We start from the raw sequence: 20,884 nt of genomic DNA, 5'->3' as shown, positions 1-20,884 counted from the left end.
TTCCTCCTTGCTAAATTGCTTATGCTGTGCTAGGTTATTTTTTTCTTGTCACCTTAAATAGCTACCCTCTAGTACTAGACGTTTCAATCCTGAGAAAGGATACTGGCCGTCTGTAAGTGCCTCACAGAATTTTATTAACCTCCATCAATTCTCCCTTCAGCCTTTGCCACTCCAGAGAAAACAACCCCAGCTTGTCCAGTCTCTCCTCATAGCACATGTCTGCTAAACCAGGCGGCTTACTGGTAAACCTCATCTGTGTCCTCCCTAAAGCCTGCACAGGCTTCCTATAAAGAAGTGACCAGAATTGAGCACAGTAGCCCAAATTTGTCCTAACCAAAGTTTTATAAGGCTGAAACATAACTTCCTGGCTCTTGAACTCAGTGATTGAAGGAAAACATGCCATATGCCTTCTTTACACTCTATCAACCTGTGCTGCTGCTCTTAAGGAGCTATGTGCATGAACCCTCAGGTCCCTCTATTCATTAATGCAGTTAAGGATCATGCCATTAACTTTCCCTTTATGTTGGATCTCTAAAAGTTCAGCACTTCATACTTGTAAGATCTGGGAGTCTTTTATTGAGGAGGTCACACCCAGAGTGCAGGCTTTAGACAGTGGATGAGTGACAACTTGGAGAATTAAGGGGAGTAAGCAGTCAGTGCCGAGTTCCCCTGTGACTGTTCCCTACAGCAGCAAGTGTACCCCTTTGAGGAGAATGACCTATCAGGGCACAGCAGCAGCCAGGCAAGAGGCACAGTGTCTGGCTTAGTGGCTGCAAAGTCAGGCAGAGTGGTGGTGTGAGGAGACTTGATAGTTAAGGACAGGACAGGAAATTTGCTGACTGCGAAAGAGAAGCCAGGGTGATGCGTTGCCTCCCAGGTGTTAGGGTTCAGCATGTCTCAGAATGACTGCAGAAGATTCTCAAGAGGGATGGTGTGCAGCCAGAGGTCCTGGTGCACATTAGCACCAATGACATAGATAGTAAGGAGGAAGATGTCCTGTGCAGTGAGTATAGGGCGTTAGGGAAAATGATGAAGAGCAGGACTTCCATGGTAGTAATCTCCCAGTGCCACGTGCTTTTCAGGGCAGGAATAGTATGATAGTACAGATGAATGAGTGGATGAGGAAGTGGTGCAGAGGGGGAGGGCAGGGTTTTGGATTTCTGGACCATTGGGATATCTTTTGGGGAAGATATGGCCTGTATAAAAAGGACAGGTTACACCTGACCTTGAAGGAGACCAATATCCTTGCAGGCAGGTTTGCTAGAGCTTTTGGGGAGGGTTGAAACTAAATTGGCAAGGGGATGGGAACCAGAGTGATAGAGCTGTGGATGGGACCATTGGTATGCAAGTTGGAACAATGTGTAGTGAGTCTGTGAGGATGGACAGGCAGATGATTGGACAGAATTACAGTCAGTAGGATGAGGTGAAGTGTAGCATGGGGCCAAAATCAAAAAGAGTGACGGATGCAGGAGTGAAGGTGTTGTATTTGAATGCATGCAGTACACAGAATGAGGTAGATGATCTTGTAGCACAGTTAAAGATTGGCAAGTATGATATTGTGGGCATCACTGAAATGTGGCTGAAAGAAGATCATCATTGTGCACTTAACGTCCAAGAATACACATTGTCTTGAAAGGACAGACAGGTAGGTAGAGCCGGTGAGGTGGCTGTGTTAGCAAAAAATGAAATCAAATCATTAAAAAGAGGTTATATAGGATCAGTAGGTAATTCATGGGCATGAAAGAGAAGCTGGCCAGAGTTGATTGGAATGGTACACCAACAGGGATGACAGCAGAACAGCATTGGCTGGGTTTTCTGGGGGCAATTCAGAAGGCACAGGATAGATATATCCCAAAAATAAGTAAGTATTTTAAAGGTAGCATGAGGCAACTGTGGATCTCCAGGGAAATCAAAGCCAGCACAAAGGTTAAAGAGAGTGCATATAATATTGCACAAATTTATGGGAAGTTAGAGGATTGTGAAGCCTTTAAAAATCAACAGAAGGCAACTAAAAAAAACATAAGGAAAGGAATGATGAAATATGAAGGTAAGCTAGCCAAATATATCAAAGGGGATACCAAAAGTTGTTTTAGATATACAGTTACAAGAAAAAGTTTGAAACTTTGCAATTACCTAATTTTCTGCATTAATTACTCATAAAATATTGTCTGATCTTCATCTAAGTCACAATAATTAGACAAACAAAATCTGCCTAAACTAATAACACACAAATGATTGTATTTTTCATGTCTTTATTGAACACATTGTTCAATCATTCACATTCTAGCCTAGAAAAAGGCTTGTATTTAATGCTTGTATTTAATAACTGGTGAAACCTCCCGTACTAGCAATAATAACTTCCACCAAACATTTCCTGTAGTTGCTGATCAGACTTGCACAATGGCGATGAGAAATTTTAGACCGTTCCTCCATATGAAACTGTTCCAGTTCATCAATATTTCTGGAATACCTTGCATGAACAGCTGCCTTCAGGTCACACCACAGCATCATTAATTGGGTAAAGGTCAGGATTCTGAGTTGGCCATTCCAAAACACAAATTTTCTTTTTTTTTAAACCAATCAGTTGTTGACTTACTCTTGTGTTTTAGATCATTGTCTTGTTGCATCATCTAGCTTCCATTAAGCTTCAGGTGACGGACTGCTACCCTGATCTTCTGCTGTAAAATGGCTTGATACAATTTTGAATTAATTGTTCCCTCAATAATTACAAGCTCTCTGAGCCCAAACTGTGATGCTGCTTCCACTAAGCTTCCCAGTTGGGATAAGGTTTTGGTGTTGGTGTGCAACACCCTTTTTCCTCCAAACATTTCTGACAAGAAGTTCAACTTTTGTCTCATCTGTCCACAGATCATTGTTCCAGAAGTCTTGTGGAATATCCAGGAGATCCTTAGCAAACTTGAGACGTTCAGCAGTGTCTTTTTTGAAGAGCAGTGGTTTCCTTCATGGTGTCCTTCCATGAATACCATTCTTGTTCAGAGGTTTTCTTACAGTGGACATATGAACGGAGACTTTAGAAAGTTCTAGAGGTTTATGCAGGTCTTTTGCTGTTACCCTTGGGTTCTTTTTCACCTCCTTCAGCATTGCACATTTTGCTCTTGGTGTGATCTTTGCAGGATGGCCACAACTAGGGAAAGCAGCAACGGTACTGAGTTTCTTCCATTTGTAAACAATTTCTCTTACACTCAGGTCTTTAGAAATGCTTTTGTAGCCTTTTCCAGCTTCATGTACCTCTACAATTTTTCTTCAAAGGTCCTCTGAAAATTGTTTTGATCGAGGATTGGTGTACAAAAGCAGATCTTTCTTGAGAAGAGCAGACTCTGTCAGTAACCTAACTTTGTGTGTGTGTTTTTTTTAGGCAGGTCACCTCTATAACTCACACCTCCTATCTTATCTCATTGATTACAACACCTAACTCCAAATAGCTTTTGTAGAAGGCATTACCCAGAGGTTCACATTACTTTTTTGAACCTAGGCTGTGATTGTTTAAATGATATGCTCAGTATTAGCGAGAAGAAATACAAATATTTGTGTGTTATTTGTTTAGGCGGATTGTGTTTGTCTGTTGTTGTGACTTAGATGAAGAACAGACCACATTTTATGAGTAATTAATGCAGAAAACCAAGTAATTGCAGAGGGTTTACAAACTTTTTCCTGCAACTGTATATGGAGTAAAAGAGAGATAAGAGTGGATATTGGACTGCTAGAAAGTTACCCTGGAGAGGTAGTAATGGGGCACAAAGAAATGGTGGACCAATGTAATAAGTATTTTGAGTCAGAATTCACTGGAGATACCAGCAGTATGCCAGAAATTCGAGAAAGTCAGTGTAGAAGTGAGTGTGGTTACTATTACTAAGAAGAAAGTGCTTTTGAAGCTGAAAGGTCTGAAGATAGATAAGTCACCTGGACCAGATGGACTATGCCCCAGAATTCTTGAAATGGTCATTAAAGAGGTTGTGGAGACATTAGTATCATCTTTCAAGAATTACTAGATTCTGGAATGGTTCCAAAAGACTGGAGAATTAGAACTGTCATTCCACTCTTTAAGAAGGTAGCAAGGCAAAATACAAGAAATTATAGGCCAGTTAACTTGACTTCAGATGTTGGAGTCTATTATTAAGGATGATGTTTCAGGATATGTGAAGGTGCGTGATAAAGAATGCCAAAGTCAGCATGGTTTCCTGAAGGGGAAATGTTGTCTCTCAGATCTTTTGGAATTCTTTGAGGAAATAACTGGCAGGATAGACAAAAGAGAGCCAGTGGATGTTGTTTACTTGGATTTTCAAAAGGCCATTGACAGGGTGGCACATATGAGGCTGTTTAACAAGAGGCCATGGTATTATAGGAAAGATACTAGCATGGATAAAGCATTGGCTGATGAGTAGGAGGCAACGGGTGTGAATAAAGGGAGCATTTTTTGATTGGCTGCTGGTGGCCTGGTGTTCCACACGGGTCGGTGTTGGGGCCACTTCTTTTCACATTATATGTCAGTAATATGGATGACAGAATTGATGGCTTCGTGGCCAAATGTGCAGATGATACTAAGTTAGGTGGAGGGGCAGGTAGTGCTGAGGAAGAAGGGAGCCTGCAAAATGACTTGAACACTTTAAGAGGATGGGCAAAGAAGTGGCAGATGGAATATAATGTAGGGAAGTGCACGTTCATGCATTTTTGTAGAAGGAATAAAAGCAACTATTTTCTAAATGGGGAGAAATTTAAAAATCAAAGGTGCATTGGGGACTGGGGGATTCTTGTGCAGAATTCCCTCAAGGTTAACTTGTAGTTTGAGTTGGTGATAAGGGAGGCAAATGCAATGTTAGCATTTATTTTGAGAGGATTAGAATATGAAAGCTGAGGCTTTGTGAGGCATTGTTCAGACTGCACTGGAGAGGGTCCAGAGGAGGTTCATGAGAATGATTCTGGGAATGAAAGGATTAATGTATGAGGAACTTTTGATGGGTCTGAGCCTGTACTCACTGGAGTTTATTAGAATGAGGGGAAATTCATTGAAACCTATTGAATATTGAAAGGGGTAGACAGAACGCATAAGGGAAGGATGATTCCTATAGTGGGTGAGTCCAGGACCAGCGGGCACAGCTTCAGAACAGAGGGACTCCATTTAGCAAAGCAATGAGAAGGAATTTCTTCAGCCAGAGGCTGGTGAATCGGTGGAGGCCATGTCATTGAGTATATTTAAAGCAGAGGTTGATTGGTTCTTTGTTAGTCAGGGCATCAAAAACTTTGGGAGAAGGCAGGAGAAAGGGTTTGAGAGGGAAAATAAATTAGCCATGATAGAATGGCAGAGCAGACTTGATGGGCTGAGTGGTCTAATTCTGCTCCCCTGTCTTCTGGTCTAAGATTAAACTACATCTGTCACTGCTCTACCCATATCTGCAATTGATCTCTATTCCACAGTATCGTTTGATAATCTTATATGGAATCCTTAGTGTCACCAAACTTTGTATTGTCTGTAAGCTTACTCACCCACCCTAGCATATTTGCATCCAAATCAACAGAATTCCCAGTATCAGACTTGCATCCAGAATAATACCCATCTACCACCACACTCTGCCTTCTCTGAGCGAGCCAAAATTTGATCCAATCAACCAAGTCACCATAAAACCCATGCATCCTAATTTTCCGGATGACCCTACCACGTGGGTTCTTGTTGAATACATTATTAAAGTCCGTGTATGCAACATCCTTAGTTCTACCTTCATCAATCTCCTTTGTCAAGCTGTAGACACAAACTCAATCAGATTAGTCTGATGTGACCTTCCCCACACAACACCATGCTGACTATAATGTACATCAACATGCTCATATATCCTATCCAATAAGAATACTCTACATTGGTCTCTCTTCCATTGATGTGAGACTCACCAGTCTATAATTTCCAGCATTATCCATATTTCCTTTCTTTAATAAAGAAATGTATTAGCTACCTACCAGTCATTTGGTACCACACATTTGGTTAATGACGGTACAAAGATCTTGGTCAAAGTACCAGCAATTTCATCTCTCACCTCTCTCAATGACTTGGGTTATCCCATCAGGCTTGGGGATTTTTCCACCTTAATGTTTTTCAAGAGAGTTAACATAACTCATTCCTAATCTCAAAATCTCTGAGCATCTTAGCATGCTTTATTTTGATCTCAATATCCTCTTCATTCTTCCCCTCAGTAACTATTGACACAAAGTACTCATTTAGGATCTTATCTATATTCTCTGTCTTTAAGCACGTTCCTTCCTTTATTCTTGAGTGGTCTTATCCTTTTCCAAATTATCCTCTTGCTCTTGATGTGTGTGTGAAATGCCTTGAGATTCTTTTTATTCCTACTTAACAAGGACTTTTCAGGAATCCTTCTAGCTCTCCTACGTCCCGTACTGAGTTCTCTTCTCACACCTTTATAGTCTTCAAGTGCCCTGTTCAGTTTCAACTTCTCAAGTCTTGCATGTGCTTCCTCTACCTTGATAAAATTAACCGTCTCTCATCATCCAAAATTCCCGTACCTCACCATCATTGTCCTTCCTTCTTATTGAAACAGATCAGTTCTGAACTCTATGTAACTGGTTTTTAAGTACCTTCCACATGTCAAACAGTCTGAAAGTTCAAAGTACATTGATTATCAAATGATATATACATTTTACAACCTTGAGATCTGGAACAATCTGCTGGAAGAACTGAGAACTATCAGTCCTGATGCAGGGTTTTGGCCTGAAACATTGACAGTTCCTTTCCTCCCAAAGAAATGGCTCGACCTGCTGAGTTCATCCAGCAGCTCGTTTGTTACCCTAGATTCCAGCATCTCCATATGTCAGATGAGGATTTGCTGGAAAACTACTCTTCCCAATTAACTATCTTCTGCTCCTGTCTGGTGCCCAGCAGGTGAAATTTGCAGCCACAAGTTGTATTTACAAACCCCATTTCCAGAAAAGTTGGGGTATTTTCCAAAATGCAATAAAAACAAAAATCTGTGATATGTTAATTCACGTGAACCTTTATTTAACTGACAAAAGTACAAAGAAAAGATTTTCAATAGTTTTACTGACCAACTTAATTGTATTTTGTAAACATACACAAATTTAGAATTTGATGGCTGCAACACACTCAACAAAAGTTGGGACAGAGGCATGTTTACCATTGTGTTACATCCCCTTCCTTTTAATAACACTTTTTAATCGTTTTGGAACTGAGGATACTAATTGTAGTAGATTTGCAATTGGAAATTTTGTCCATTCTTGCTTGATATAAGACTTAAGCTGCTCAACAGTCTGTGGTCTCCGTTGTCTAGTTCTCCTCTTCATGATGCGCCATACATTTTCAATAGGAGATAGATCTGGACTGGCAGCAGGCCAGTCAAGCACACGCACTCTGTGTCTACAAAGCCACGCTGTTGTAGCCCGTGCAGAATGTGGTCTGGCATTGTCATGCTGAAATAAGCATGGACGTCCTGGGAAGAGATGTCGCCTTGATGGAAACATATGTCTCTCTAAAATCCTAATATACGCCTCAGAGTCAATAGTACCTTCACATACATGCAACTCACCCATGCCGTGGGCACTGATGCACCCCATACCATCACAGATGTTGGCTTTTGCACCTTTCGCTGATAACAATCTGGATGGTCGTTTTCATCTTTGGCACAGAGAACTCGACGCCCGTTTTTTCCGAAAACTAGCTGAAATGTGGACTCATCTGACCACAGCATACGGTTCCACAGTCTTTCGGTCCATCTGAGTTGAGCTTGGGCCCAGAGAACTCGCCGGCGTTTCTGCATAGAGTTGATGTGTGGCTTCCTCCTTGCGTAATACAGTTTCAAGTTGCATTTCTGGATACAGCGACAGACTGTGTTGAGTGACAATGGTTTTCCGAAGTACTCCCTAGCCCAGGTGGCTATACTTGTCACAGTAGCATGACGGTTTCTTAGGCAGTGCCACCTGAGGGCTCGAAGATCACGTGAATTCAACAGTGATTTCCGACCTTGCCCTTTACGCACTGAGATGTCTCTGAATTCTCTGAATCTTTTCACAATATTATGTACTGTAGATGTTGAAAGACCTAAATTCTCTGCAATCTTGCGTTGAGAAATGTTCCTTTTGAACTGACTCACAATTCTCTCACGAATTTTGGCACAAAGGGGTGAGCCATGACCCATCCTTACTTGCAAAGACTGAGCCTTTGATGGACGCTACTTGTATACCCAGTCACGATACGTCACCTGCTACCAATTAGCCTGCTTAATGTGGAGTCTTCCAAACCGGTGTTACTTGAATATTCTGTGCATTTTTCATTCTTATTTTAACTCTGTCCCAACTTGTGTTGAGTGTGTTGCAGCCATCAAATTCTAAATTTGTGTATATTTTCAAAATACAATTAAGTTGCTCAGTAAAACTATTGAAAATCATTTCTTTGTATTTTTGTCAGTTAAATAAAGGTTCGCGTGAATTAACATATCACAGATTTTTGTTTTTATTGCATTTTGGAAAATACCCCAACTTTTCTGGAAATGGGGTTTGTAGTATGTAGCTGAGTGGTCATAGGATCGTACATGATGGAAACAGGTCCCTTGTCTCAACTGATCCATACTGACAATGTTCCAGCAAGCTTGTTCCATCTGCCTGCATTTGACCCATTGCCCACTAAACCTCTCCTATCCCTGTATCACTCTAGTTGCCTTTTACATGTTGCTGATGTGTCCATCTTAACTATAAGGTAATTCCAAATATGCAACATCCTTTATGTGAAGATGCTGCCCTGAATGACCCTTTTAATTATCTCATATCTGATGTTAAACCTATACCCTCTTGTTTTTAATAACCCCTCCCTGAGAAAAAGACTATTTGCTTTCACCTGTCTGCCCCACAAAAGATTATTTACCTCTTATAAAGTCACCTCTCAATCTCCAATCTCAAGGAATATTATCCTCATCTTTGCAACTGCTCCATGTAACTCAGGTCCCCAAGTCCTGACTACATCCTGGTAAATCTATTCTGCATGTTTTTTAGTTTAATTACATCTTTTCTATAACAGTGTGACTAAAACAGAGCATAATACTTAAAGTGCAGCCTCACCAGTATCTTATATAACGCAGCGTAACTTCCAAGCCCCTGTACTCAGTGATAAAGGACATAAGGCCCATTGAGCCTGCTCTGCTATTCAGTAGAATCATGGCTGATCTGGCCATGGACTCATCTCCACCTACCTATCTTTGCCCCATAACCCTTAATTCCCCTACAATGCAAAAATCTATACAACCTTGTCTTAAATTTATTTACTGAGGTAGCCTCCACTGCTTCATTGGGCAGAGAATTCCACAGATTCACCACTCTCTGGGAAAAGCAGTTCCTTCTCATCTCCGTCCTAAGTTTACTCTCCTGAATTTTGAGGCTATGTCCCCTAATTCTAGTCTCACCTGTCAGTAGAAACAACTTTCCTGCCTCTATCTTGTCTATCCCTTTCATAATTTTATGTTCCTATAAGATCTCGTCTCATTCTTCTGAATTCCAGTGAGTACAGTCCCAGGTGACTCAATCTCTCCTCATGATCTAACCCCTCATCTCTGCCATCAACCTGGTAAACCTTCTCTGTACTGCCTCTAAAGCCAGTATATCCTTCCTCAAGTAAGGAGATCAGAATTGCATGCAGTATTCCAGATGCAGCTTCACCAGTACCCTGTACAGTTGCAGCATAACCTCCCTGCCCTTAAATTCAATCTGTCTAGCAGTGGCCAACTTTCCATTTGCCTTCTTGATAGCCTGCTGCACTTGCAAACCAACCTTTTGTGACTCATGCACAAGCACTTCCAAGTTCCTTTGTACAGCAGTATTCTGCAAGATTTTACCATTTAAATAATAATCTGACCCTCCATTTTCCTTCCAAATCTTGCATTTACCAACATTGTACTCCATCTGCCAGCCCCTTGCCCATTCACTTAACCTATCTATATCTCTCCGCAGACTCTCCGTATCTTCTGCACAGTTAGCTTTTCCACTCAATTTAATGTCATCAGCAAACTTAGACACACTACACTTGGTCCCCTCTTCCAGATTGTTAATGTATATCATGAACAGCTGCAGGCCCAGCACCACTCACCACTGATTGCTAACCAGAGTAACACCCATGTATCCCAACTCTCTGCTTTCTATTGGTTAACCAATCCTTTATCCATGCTAATACATCACCCCAACTCTCTGCATGCTTGTTTTATGGATGAGTCTTTTATGTGGCACCTTATTGAACTCCTTCTGGAAATCCAAGTAAGTAACGTCCATCTGCTTCCCTCTATCCACTGCACTCATTATATCCTCAAATAACTCCAGTAAATTTGTCAAACAGGACCGGCCTTGGCTGAATCCATGCTGTGTCTGCCTGATGGATCCATTTCTGTCCAGATGTCCTTCTATTTCTTCTTTAATGATAGTTTCAAGCATTTTGCCAACTACAGATGTTAAAATAACTGGTCTACAGTTACCTGCCTTTTGCCTATATCCTTTTTGGAACAGTGGTGTGACATTCGCCATCTTCCAATCCGCTGGGACCTACCCAGAGTCCATAGAATTTTGATAAATTATCTCCAAAGCTTCAACTATAACGTCTGCCATTTCTATCCGTACCCAGGGATGCATTCCATCAGGACCAGGGGACTTGTCTATCTTCCAGCCCACAAGTTTGCTCAGCACTACCTTCTTACTGATAACTATTGTATCGAGGTCCTCACCTCCCATCGCATCTATATCATCTTTCTTTGGCAGGTTAGACATGTTCTCCACCATGGAGATTCCCTGTAATTTTTTTATAACCTTCTTCACTGTCCACTATACTGCCTACAATTTACAGGTTTATTAACCATGCTTGTGTATTCTCATTCATTTACAATGGAAACATAGTGCAATTGCTGTTCACGGGTGGTGAGGAAAAGGATGTGTAGGATGTGGGTGGGATGCTAAAGCCTGGGCAGAGTTGAGTCATTTAAGTGGCAGAGTAGGCATATGAGTCAAATGATCCATTACTGTTCTTTATGTGTGCGGCTAAAAGGAAAGGCCAATAGTAAGTTGGAATATTCATAATTGCTTTATAAAGACATGTTCTTATGAAATGGTATTGTACTATATGTGTCAAATGGCGAGATACCATATTATGTACAATTTGATATAATTAAAGTGTTTGAGATTAATTATATGTTAACTTTTCACCTTTTTTTTTCAAAATGACTATACAGTCTACCAGTGACTAATAATAAATTTGACACTAGTTTGTTATAAATATTGTGTTTTGACAGCTTGTATGTCCAAATATTCTGCTGGATCAGTGTTCTATTATCCATCATTCCATCACGTTCACAATCCTGCCCAGGCAGAGAAGTTTCAGAAAGACCTCAAACGTTACCTCGTGAGAAAAATTGGCTTTGAAGCAGTTATGAGGATACGCTGCACAAAAGGTAATATCGTGTGTGTGTGTGTTTGATTTATAATAGTGATGAACTGATTATCCTTTCTATAAAATTATACAAAATTATTTAAATGTGTATTATTATAAACATTCATTTTTGCATTACATCTATCATGATTGCTGAGGCGAAGGGATCCTAAATGAATACCTCTCATCACTATTTACCAAGGAGAAGAATGTGGAGGTGGGAGAGTTAGGAGTGAAGTACACAGATATTCTGGAACATGTCTGTGTCAGAAAGAAGAAAGGGTTGAAGATATTGGCACACATTAAGGTGGATAAATTCCTGGGCCTGATGCTTGGAGATTACCAGGGCCCTGATCTAGATTTTTGTATCTTCATTAGCCACGGGCGAGATACCAGAAAACTGGAAGATAACAAATATTGTTTTTTCTCTTTTACGGAAAGGGCAATAATGATAAGCCAGGAAACTACAGACAAGTGAGCCTTGCATCAATAGAAGGGAAATTATTGAAACAACTTCTGAGGAGGAGGATTTGTATTCCCTTGAAAGGGGGTAACTAATTTAGAGGAGTTAATATGGTTTAGTGCGAGGGGAGTGCTGTATCAAAAATCTGATTGAGATGTTTTTGAAGCGGTAACTTAAGAAAATCAGTGAAGGCAGATATAATTCACATTACTTTAACAAGGCTTTTGACAACCTGTGTGGTTGACTGATCCAAGGTGTGCTTGCCTTCAAAAGATGAGGCATTGCGTGTAACAGGATTTTAAGACGTTTGGGTAGGTAGATAAACAAGAAAGATTTAGAGGATTATGATCCAAATGCAGGCAAGTGAGACCAGCTCAGGAAGACGATTGATCACCATTGATGAATTGGTCTATGTGTATGCTGTATAATTCTGAATCTATGTTATATATGCTATATAAAACATTGGTTATGCCATACTTGGAATATGGTATTGTAGCATTTGAAAGAGTGCAGAAGAGGTTCACAAGGATGTTGCCTGGAATGGAGGGCTATGAGAGATTGGATAGGATCAAAGGTTCAAATGTCTAATTTAATGTCAGAGAAATGTATACAATATACGTCCTGGAATGCTTTTTCTTCGAAAACATCCACGAAAACAGAGAAGTACCGCAAAGAATGAACGACAGTTAAACATGAGAACCCCAGGGTCCCCCCCCCATTCCCTCCTTCCGCGAGTAAGCGGCAGCAAGCAACAATCCCCCTTCCCTCAACCAGCAAAACAAAAACGCATCAGTACCATCACCGAGGCCAAGCATGTGCTAAGCAATAGCAAAGACACAGACCAAAGTTACCCCAAAGGCTTCGCATTTCATCCAACATTCGACAAACCATAGGTTCTCTCTCTCCCTGGCAAGGGAGAGGGAGGTGTCCCCCATTTTCACAGCGAGTGGGAGAAATAACAACAACCTGCTGGTTTACGATGTTAAAAGTCCATTTCGTCGCTTTTTTCGAGCTCTGTGTCCAAAGATCTCAAAGACCTCGGGTCTTCGAGCCCCTAGTGAAAGATTTTCCGGACTGCGAGACAACACACGAGTCTCCTGCCATGACACCGACCCTCGATCCGTCCGTCGCCAGAGTCCTGAGATCTTAGGCTTCTGAACACAATCAAGACTCTCAGGCAAAACCCTTGGCATGTTGAATAACTGCCAATTGTGGATCCCCGAGAATGGGTCCCATTCCCACAAAGAACCGAAGCCAGCGTGTAACTCCAGGTCAGCGTCTTCAAAAGAACCCTGAAAGGGAAAAATAAAGATATTAAAGGTAGAAATAGAGCTGTTTCTGAAGATGCAAGCAAAGGAGTGGCTGTTAGGCGCCATCATCACTCCTGAGCTTACTTGAACATAGGAAGCTGAGGTTTATTAAATTTAGAGTGACATTGATAATATAGATAGTCATGAACTTTTACTCAGGGGAGGGGAATCTAGAACTAGAGGATAAACAGTGGCAAGAAAAAATTTGTGACCCTTTGCAATTACCTGGTGTTCTGCATTAATTACTCATAAAACGTGATCTGATCTACATCTCAGTCACAATAATTAGACAAACACAATCTGCCTAAACTAATAACACACAAACGATTGTATTTTTCATGTCTTTATTGAACACATTGTTTAATCATTCACAGTCCAGGCTGGAAAAAGTGTGTGAATACTTGTATTTACTATCTAGTAGTACCTCCTTTAGTAGCAATAACCTCCACCAAATGTTTCCTGTAGCTGCTGATTAGACTTGCACAACGACGAGGAGAAATTTTAGACTATTCCTCCATACAAAACTGTTTCAGTTCATCAATATTTCTGCGATACCTCGCGTGAACAGCCTTCTTCAGGTCATGCCACATCTCAATTGGGTTAAGGTCAGGACTCTGACTTGGCCATTCCAATACACAAGTTTTCTTCTTTTTAAACCATTCAGTTGTTGATTTACTCTCGTGTTTCGGATCATTGTCTTGTTGCATCATCGGGCTTCCATTAAACTTCAGGTGACGGACCGCTACCCTGACATTCTTCTGTAAAATGTCTTGATACAATTTTGAATTCATTGTTCCCTCAACAATTAGCTGCTGTCCAGGCCCTGAGACAGCAAAGCAGCCCCAAACCATGATGTTCCTTTCACTGTGCTTCACAGTTGGGATGAGGTTTTGGTGTTGGTGTGCAATGCCCTTTTTCCTCCAAACATAGTGTGTATTTCTGACAAAAAGTTTAACTTTTGTTTCATTTGTCCACAGAATATTGTCCCAGCAACCTGTTTGCATAAAGCAAACTGCAATTTATAAACTTGTTTCTCATATAAATTGTCAGTTAACTAATGGACAAAGTGCCAGGATTTTTTCCTTTGCTGCTTGGAATATTTCTGCAGATTTGTTTATAAACACCTAAGTGAACAGAAAATCCAAGAGGAAATCAAGTGACTGCAGAGCAGTTTGTTTTTATTTTGTAGCGAAAGCATTTCAGAAATGATAGCCAGGTATAGGATTAGCCATCATAAGGAAAATTACTGATTGAATGAAATAACTGAGAGAATCAATGCAAGGAATGGCTTTGATGATGTGCTTAGTTGTTCCTTAATTTACCAGGAAGATAAGGGCGTTATGGAGTTATAAAATTGTACAGCACGGAAGCAGGCACTTTGGTCCAGTGTCTGTGCTGACAATCTTGCTTCCCTGTATCCACTTAACACAAGAGCTTCTGCAGATGCTGGAAATCCAGAGCAATACACAAAAAATAGTGTAGGAACTCAGCAGGTCAGGCAGCACCTATGAATAAACAGTCAATGTTTCGGCCCAAGACCCTTCTTCAGAACTGGAAACAAAGAGGGAAGACACCAGAATAAAAACCCGTAATTTTTTAAAAAACTGGCTAGGTGGAGGGAAAAGTAAAGGTTGACTGTGAAATTACATGTCACATGTCGATGGTAAGCTTTTCATGCAGTAATTGCATCCAGATCCATTGGTGGTAACCATATAGTGTTGAGGAGTAAAAACACCACCTGGGTAATGTCAACTATGTCCAAGACATTAATGTGATGTCCGGGGGTATTACTGACAATGAAAGAAGATTTGTTGCCCATAGCAGTGTGCCAGTGGTCTGTGAATGTCAGGGAGCAGGAGTGAGTGCCATTGCTATTACAAAGGAAAAAGTGCTAGGCAAACTCAAAAGTCTTAAGGTGGATAAGTCACCTGGGCCAGAGAGACTACATCCCAGGGTCCTGAGAGCTGCTGAAGAGATAATGGATGCATTTGTCATGATTTTTGAATCACTTGATAGATAGATAGATAGATAGATAGACAGACATACTTTATTGATCCTGAGGGAAATTGGGTTACGTTACAGCTGTACCAACCAAGAATAAAGCATAAATATAGCAATACAAAAACCACAAACAATCAAACAATAATATGCAAACTATGCCAGATGGAAATAAGTCCAGGACCAGCCTATTGGCTCAGGGTGTCTGACCCTTCATGGGAGGAGCTGCAAAGTTCAATGGCCACAGGCAGGAACAATCTCCCATGACACCCAGTGTTGTATCTCAGTGGAATATGGCCGGAGTCCAACAACAAAAAGTTCAATATCTGGGCTACAAACACATTCCTCGATTGTAATATGACCAGGATTGCACCATCCACTGTTAAGCAGAACAGCAAGCCCCCAACTCCATTACACTTACCGCTCTCAGTGTACTTCTGGTCAGCCCGAACGGTCTGAAAGCCCTCCATGGAAAAGTTTTGTCGGGTGTGTCCTCGTGCAGCCACGTTTCAGTAGAACACATAACATTGCTCTCCCGAAATGTTCTCTGACTCCTGGCTAGCGCCGTCAACTCGTCCATTTTATTACCCACCGAACTCCTCTTCTCCATAAGTCTCTGTTGTCTCGACCCGGTCCTCTTTTTCCTCGCCTTTGTGATCCCCCTCTGCATCCTCTGTGTGTTTTCCTCCAGATTTCAGCAGGGGTGTCTGCCGCTCTGTTCGCTAAACCGGCCGGCATAAGCGCAGTCAGTTGGTCCCTGGAATAAACAATGCGACCATACTGCTGTCCCGCTAATGAGACGTGGTACCAGAGGACTGGAGAATTGTAAATGTCACTCTGCTCTTTAAGAAAGTAGGAAGACAAAAGAGAGGAAATTATAGGCCAGATAGTTGAACCTCAGTGGTTGGAAAAGTGTTGGAGTCCAACATTAAGGAAGAGGTTTCAGGGTACTTTGATTCTAATGATAAAATAAGTTAAAGTGGGAGAAGGTTCAAACATTGGAGGTGCAGTTGGACTTAGGAGTCCTCATGAAAGACTCCGAGAAGGTTAATTTACAGGTTGAATCTGTGGAAAAGAAGTCAAATACAATGTTGGCATTTATTTCAAGGGGAATAGAATATAAAAAGCAAGGAGATCATGCTGAGCCTTTATAAGACATGGTCAGGCTGCAGTTGGAGTATTGTCAACAGTTTTGGGCCATATATCAGAAAGGATGTGTTGTCATTGGAGAGAGTCCAGAGGAAGTTCATGAGGATGATTCCGGGAATGAAGGGTTAACACATGAGGAGCATTTGGCAGCTTTGGGCCTGTACTCACTGGAATTTAGAAGAATTGGGGAAGGGGATCTCATTGAACCCTACCAAATGTTGAAAGAACCAGGTAGGGTGGATGTGGAGAGGATGTTTGCTATGGTGGGGTATCAAGAACTTCAGGACACAGCCTCAAAACTGAGGGGTGACCTTTTAAAACAGAGGTAAGGAGGAATTATTTTTTAGCCTGAGTGTAGTGAATCTGTGGAATGCTGTGCCACAGACTGTGGTGGAGGCCAAGTATGTCGGTATGTTTATGGCAGAAGTTAATCGTTTCCTGATCGGTCAGGGCATCAAAGGATATGGCGAGAAGACAGGTGAATGGGGTTGAGTGGGATCTGAGATCAGCCATGTTGGAATGGTGGAGCAGACTCGAGGGGCTGAATGGCCTAATTCTGCTCCTGTGTCTTATATTATTGTTTGCACAGTTTTGTTTGATGAAGAGGGAAAGAAACAATGATAGTGCTTTGAAGAGTAGCATTGTTTACAGACTTGGTTATTTGGCCAATCATTTGCATTGAAGCACCTCAGATTCTGAAGGAATATCCAGACTGAGAGATTAAGATGGGATTGAGGTTATTCACCCTCAGCACTATCTCTAAGGTGAAGGAGTAAGGCAATATCTGGCTGTCGTGAAGGATGAAACAATTCTCTAGTCCCACAGTATGAACATTTGTGAGGGCATCCTCTTTTGAAAAAAGCTCTGAATCATTTGTGTAAACCGTTGTTAAGGTGCTTAGCCTCCTTCCTCAATGTGATTGGTGAAAATGACTTGCAGGAATAGCTTTCTGATACGATCAATGAAGGTACATCACCAAAGGAGGATTTTTGGACTGTGTATCCCAGGGTAACTCATTAGTTTCACATCTGGCACCCTCTCCGTAGTCTTGCAATTTTATCCTTATCAGTACTTACCCAATTCAAAAAACAGAATGCTGAAACATTACAAAACTGGCTAGGCCACATTCGCTGTATTGTGTGCAGTTCTGTCATCATCGAGCTGGAAGGATGCAATTGCAGTGGATAGAGAACAGAGAATGCATACTTCTACAAGTATGTGAAGAGCAAGAGGATAAGACGTGAGAGAATAGGACCAATCAAGTGTGACAGTGGAAAAGTGTGTATGGAACCGGAGGAGATAGCAGAGGTACTTAATAAATACTTTGCTTCAGTATTCACTACGAAAAAGGATCTTGACAATTGTAGGAATGACTTATAGTGGATTGAAAAGCTTGAGCATATAGACATTAAGAAAGAAGATGTGCTGGAGGTTTTGTAAAGCATCAAGTTGGATAAGTCACCGGGACTAGACGAGATGTACCCCAGGCTACTGTGGGAGGTGAGGGAGGAGATTGCTGAGCCTCTGGCAATGATCTTTGCATCATCAATGGGGACGGGAGAGGTTCCAGAGGATTGGAGGGTTGCAGATGTTGTTCCCTTATTCAAGAAAGGGAGTAGAGATAGCCCAGGAAATTATAAACCAGTGAGTATTACTTCAGTGGTTGGTAAGTTGATGGAAAAGATCCTGAGAGGCAAAATTTATGAACATTTGGAGAGGTATAATATGATTAGGAATAATCAGCATGGTTTTGTGAAAGGCCTTATGAGCCTGACTGAATTTTTTGAGGATGTGACTAAACACATTGATGAAGGTAGAGCAGTATATGTAGTGTATATGGATTTCAGCGAGGCGTTTGATAAGGTACCCCATGCAAGGCTTATTGAGAAAGTAAGGAGGCATGGGATCCAAAGCGACATTGTTTTCTGGATCCAGAACTGGCTTGCCCACAGAAAGCAAAGAGTGGTTGTAGACAAGTCATATTCTGCATGGACGTCGGTGACCAGTGGTGTGCCTCAGGGATCTGTTCTGGGACCCCTTCTATTCATGATTTTTATAAATGACCTGTATAAGGAAGTGGATGGATGGGTTAGTAAATTTGCTGATGACACAAAGGTTGGGGGTGTTGTTGATAGTGTGAAGGGCTGTCAGAGTTATAGCGGTACATTGAAAAACTGGGCTAAGAAGTGGTAGATGGGGTTCAACCCAGATAAGTGTGAGGTGGTTCATTTGGGTAGGTCAAATATGATGGTAGAATATAATATTAATGGTAAGACTAGTGGTCCCCAACCACCGGGCCGCAGAGCATGCGCTACCGGGCCGCGAGGAAGCGATATGATTTGGCGATATGAGTCAGCTGCACCTTTCCTCATTCCCTGTCACGGCCACCGATCAGCCATTACGCATGCGAGGTCGTGACCCACGCGTCATCCGTGTCAGGGTGGGAAGGAGATCAACTCCTCGAGCTTGCAAATGATGACGGGCTGAAAAGTATATTTGACATAACATCTCTGTTGGCATTTTGGATCAAAGTCAAGGCTAAATATCCTGAGATAGCCACGGAAGCACTGAAAACGTTACTTTCATTTCCAACGTTTTTCTGCAAAGCGGAGTTTTCTGCAATGAATGCAATGAAAACTAAACTGCGGAATAGACTGGACATAAGGAACCCTCTTCGAGTATCGCTGTCTCCCATCACCCCTTGATGGGGCCGTGTTGTTGCAGGGAAACAAGCCCAGGGCTCCCACTGATTCAGCGATATTGGTGTGTTGCAATGATTTTATATGTTCATACGGGGGAAATATGTGCTGTGTGTTTAATATCCAAATGTTACTTAAAATGTTATGATGCTATTGACTTATAAGTGACCCTATAACAATTACAGCACGGAAACAGGCGTTCTCTGCCCTTCTAGTCCGTGCCGAACGCTACTCTCACCTAGTCTCGCCAACCTGCACACAGCCCATAACCTTCCATTCCTTTCCTGTCCATGTACCTATCCAATTTTTCTTTAAATGATAATATCGAACCTGTTTCTACCACTTCTATTGGAAATTCGTTCAACACTTCAAGCTCCCCTGTCCTCCCCTGATAATTGACTTATCACTGTATTCATGCGAGGAAAATATGCGCTGTGTGTTTAATATTAAATTCGTTAGATAAACCCTTTTAGAAACAAAATTGAGTGTATTACCCACTTATCGCCTATATTCCAGTAGTATATAACACCCACCCCCATGAACAGAATCGCCAAAAAGGATTTGCTGGGCGGGCGGGGCGGGAATCGGCTTGCACTGGTACCCGCGCAAGGCTTCATGGCCATTGTAGTCTTTCTGGGTAAACAACGCATTTGACTGCTACTCTTGTCTGTTGGCAACCCTACCCCCCCTCCTCCCTTCCCCCCCCCCCCCCGGTCGGCCGGTCCGCAAGAACATTGTCAATATTAAACCGGTCCGCAATGCAAAAAAAGGTTGGGGACCCCTGGGTAAGACTCTTGGCTTTGTGGAGGATCAGAGGGATCTTGGGGTCCGAGTCCGTAGGACACTCAAAGCTGCTGTGAAGGTTGGCTCTGTGGTTAAGAAGGCATACGGTGCATTGGCCTTCATCAGCAATGAGATTGAGTTCAAGAGCTGAGAGGTAGTGTTACAGCTACAGTGGCATGCAAAAGTTTGGGCACCCTGGTTAAAATTTCTGTTAGTGTGAATAGCTAAGCGAGTAAAAGATGAACTGATTTCCAAAAGGCATAAAGTTAAAGATGACACATTTCTTTAATATTTTAAGCAAGAAAACTTTTTTATTTCCATCTTTTACAGTTTCAAAATAACAAAAGAGGAAAAGGGCCTGAAGCAAAAGTTTGGGCACCTTGCATGGCAGTACTTAGTAACACCCCCTTTGGCAAGTATCACAGCTCATAAATGCTTTTTGTAGCCAGCTAAGAGTCTTTCAATTCCTGTTTGGGGGATTTTTGCCCATTCTTCCTTGCAAAAGGCTTCTAGTTCTGTGAGATTCTTGGGCCGTCTTGCATGCACTGCTCTTTTGAGGTCTATCCACAGATTCTTGATGATGTTTAGGTCAGGGGACTGTGAGGGCCATGGCAAAACCTTCAGCTTGCACCTCTTGAGGTAGTCCATTCTGAATTTTAAGGTGTGTTTCGGATCATTATCTTGTTGTAGAAGCCATCCTCTTTTCATCTTCGGCTTTTTTACAGACAGTGTGATGTTTGCTTCCAGAATTTGCTGGTATTTAACTGAATTCATTCTTCCCTCTACCAATAAGTGTTCCCAGTGCCACTGGCTGCATCACAAGCCCAAAGCATGATCGATCCAGCCTGTGCTTAACAGTTGGAGAGGTGTTCTTTTCATGAAATTCTGAACCCTTTTTTCTCCAAACATACCTTTGCTCACTGCGGCCAAAAAGTTCAAAGGAACATCTAAACAAGCTTGATGCATTTTGGAAACAAGTCCTGTGGACTGATGAAGTTAAAACAGAACTTTTTTCATGCTTAAAATATTAAAGAAATGTGTCATC

The 20,884-nt window shown here is 41.7% G+C and overlaps 1 protein-coding gene across 11 annotated transcripts in view; it reads left to right on the top strand.

Moving 5' to 3' along the window:
- Window positions 1-20,884, top strand: part of LOC134345516 (protein transport protein Sec24B-like) — a 239,669-nt gene that overhangs the window by 183,921 nt on the left and 34,864 nt on the right. For all 11 annotated transcript variants that reach the window (XM_063046288.1, XM_063046287.1, XM_063046286.1 and 8 more), the window contains one exon: window positions 11,301-11,459. In XM_063046288.1, coding sequence (XP_062902358.1) covers window positions 11,301-11,459 — 159 coding nt within the window. The remainder of the gene's footprint in view (window positions 1-11,300; window positions 11,460-20,884) is intronic.

Source organism: Mobula hypostoma, chromosome 4 (assembly GCF_963921235.1).
Source record: "Mobula hypostoma chromosome 4, sMobHyp1.1, whole genome shotgun sequence".
NCBI lineage: Eukaryota > Metazoa > Chordata > Chondrichthyes > Myliobatiformes > Myliobatidae > Mobula > Mobula hypostoma.
This window is presented reverse-complemented; position numbering and strand designations above follow the sequence as displayed.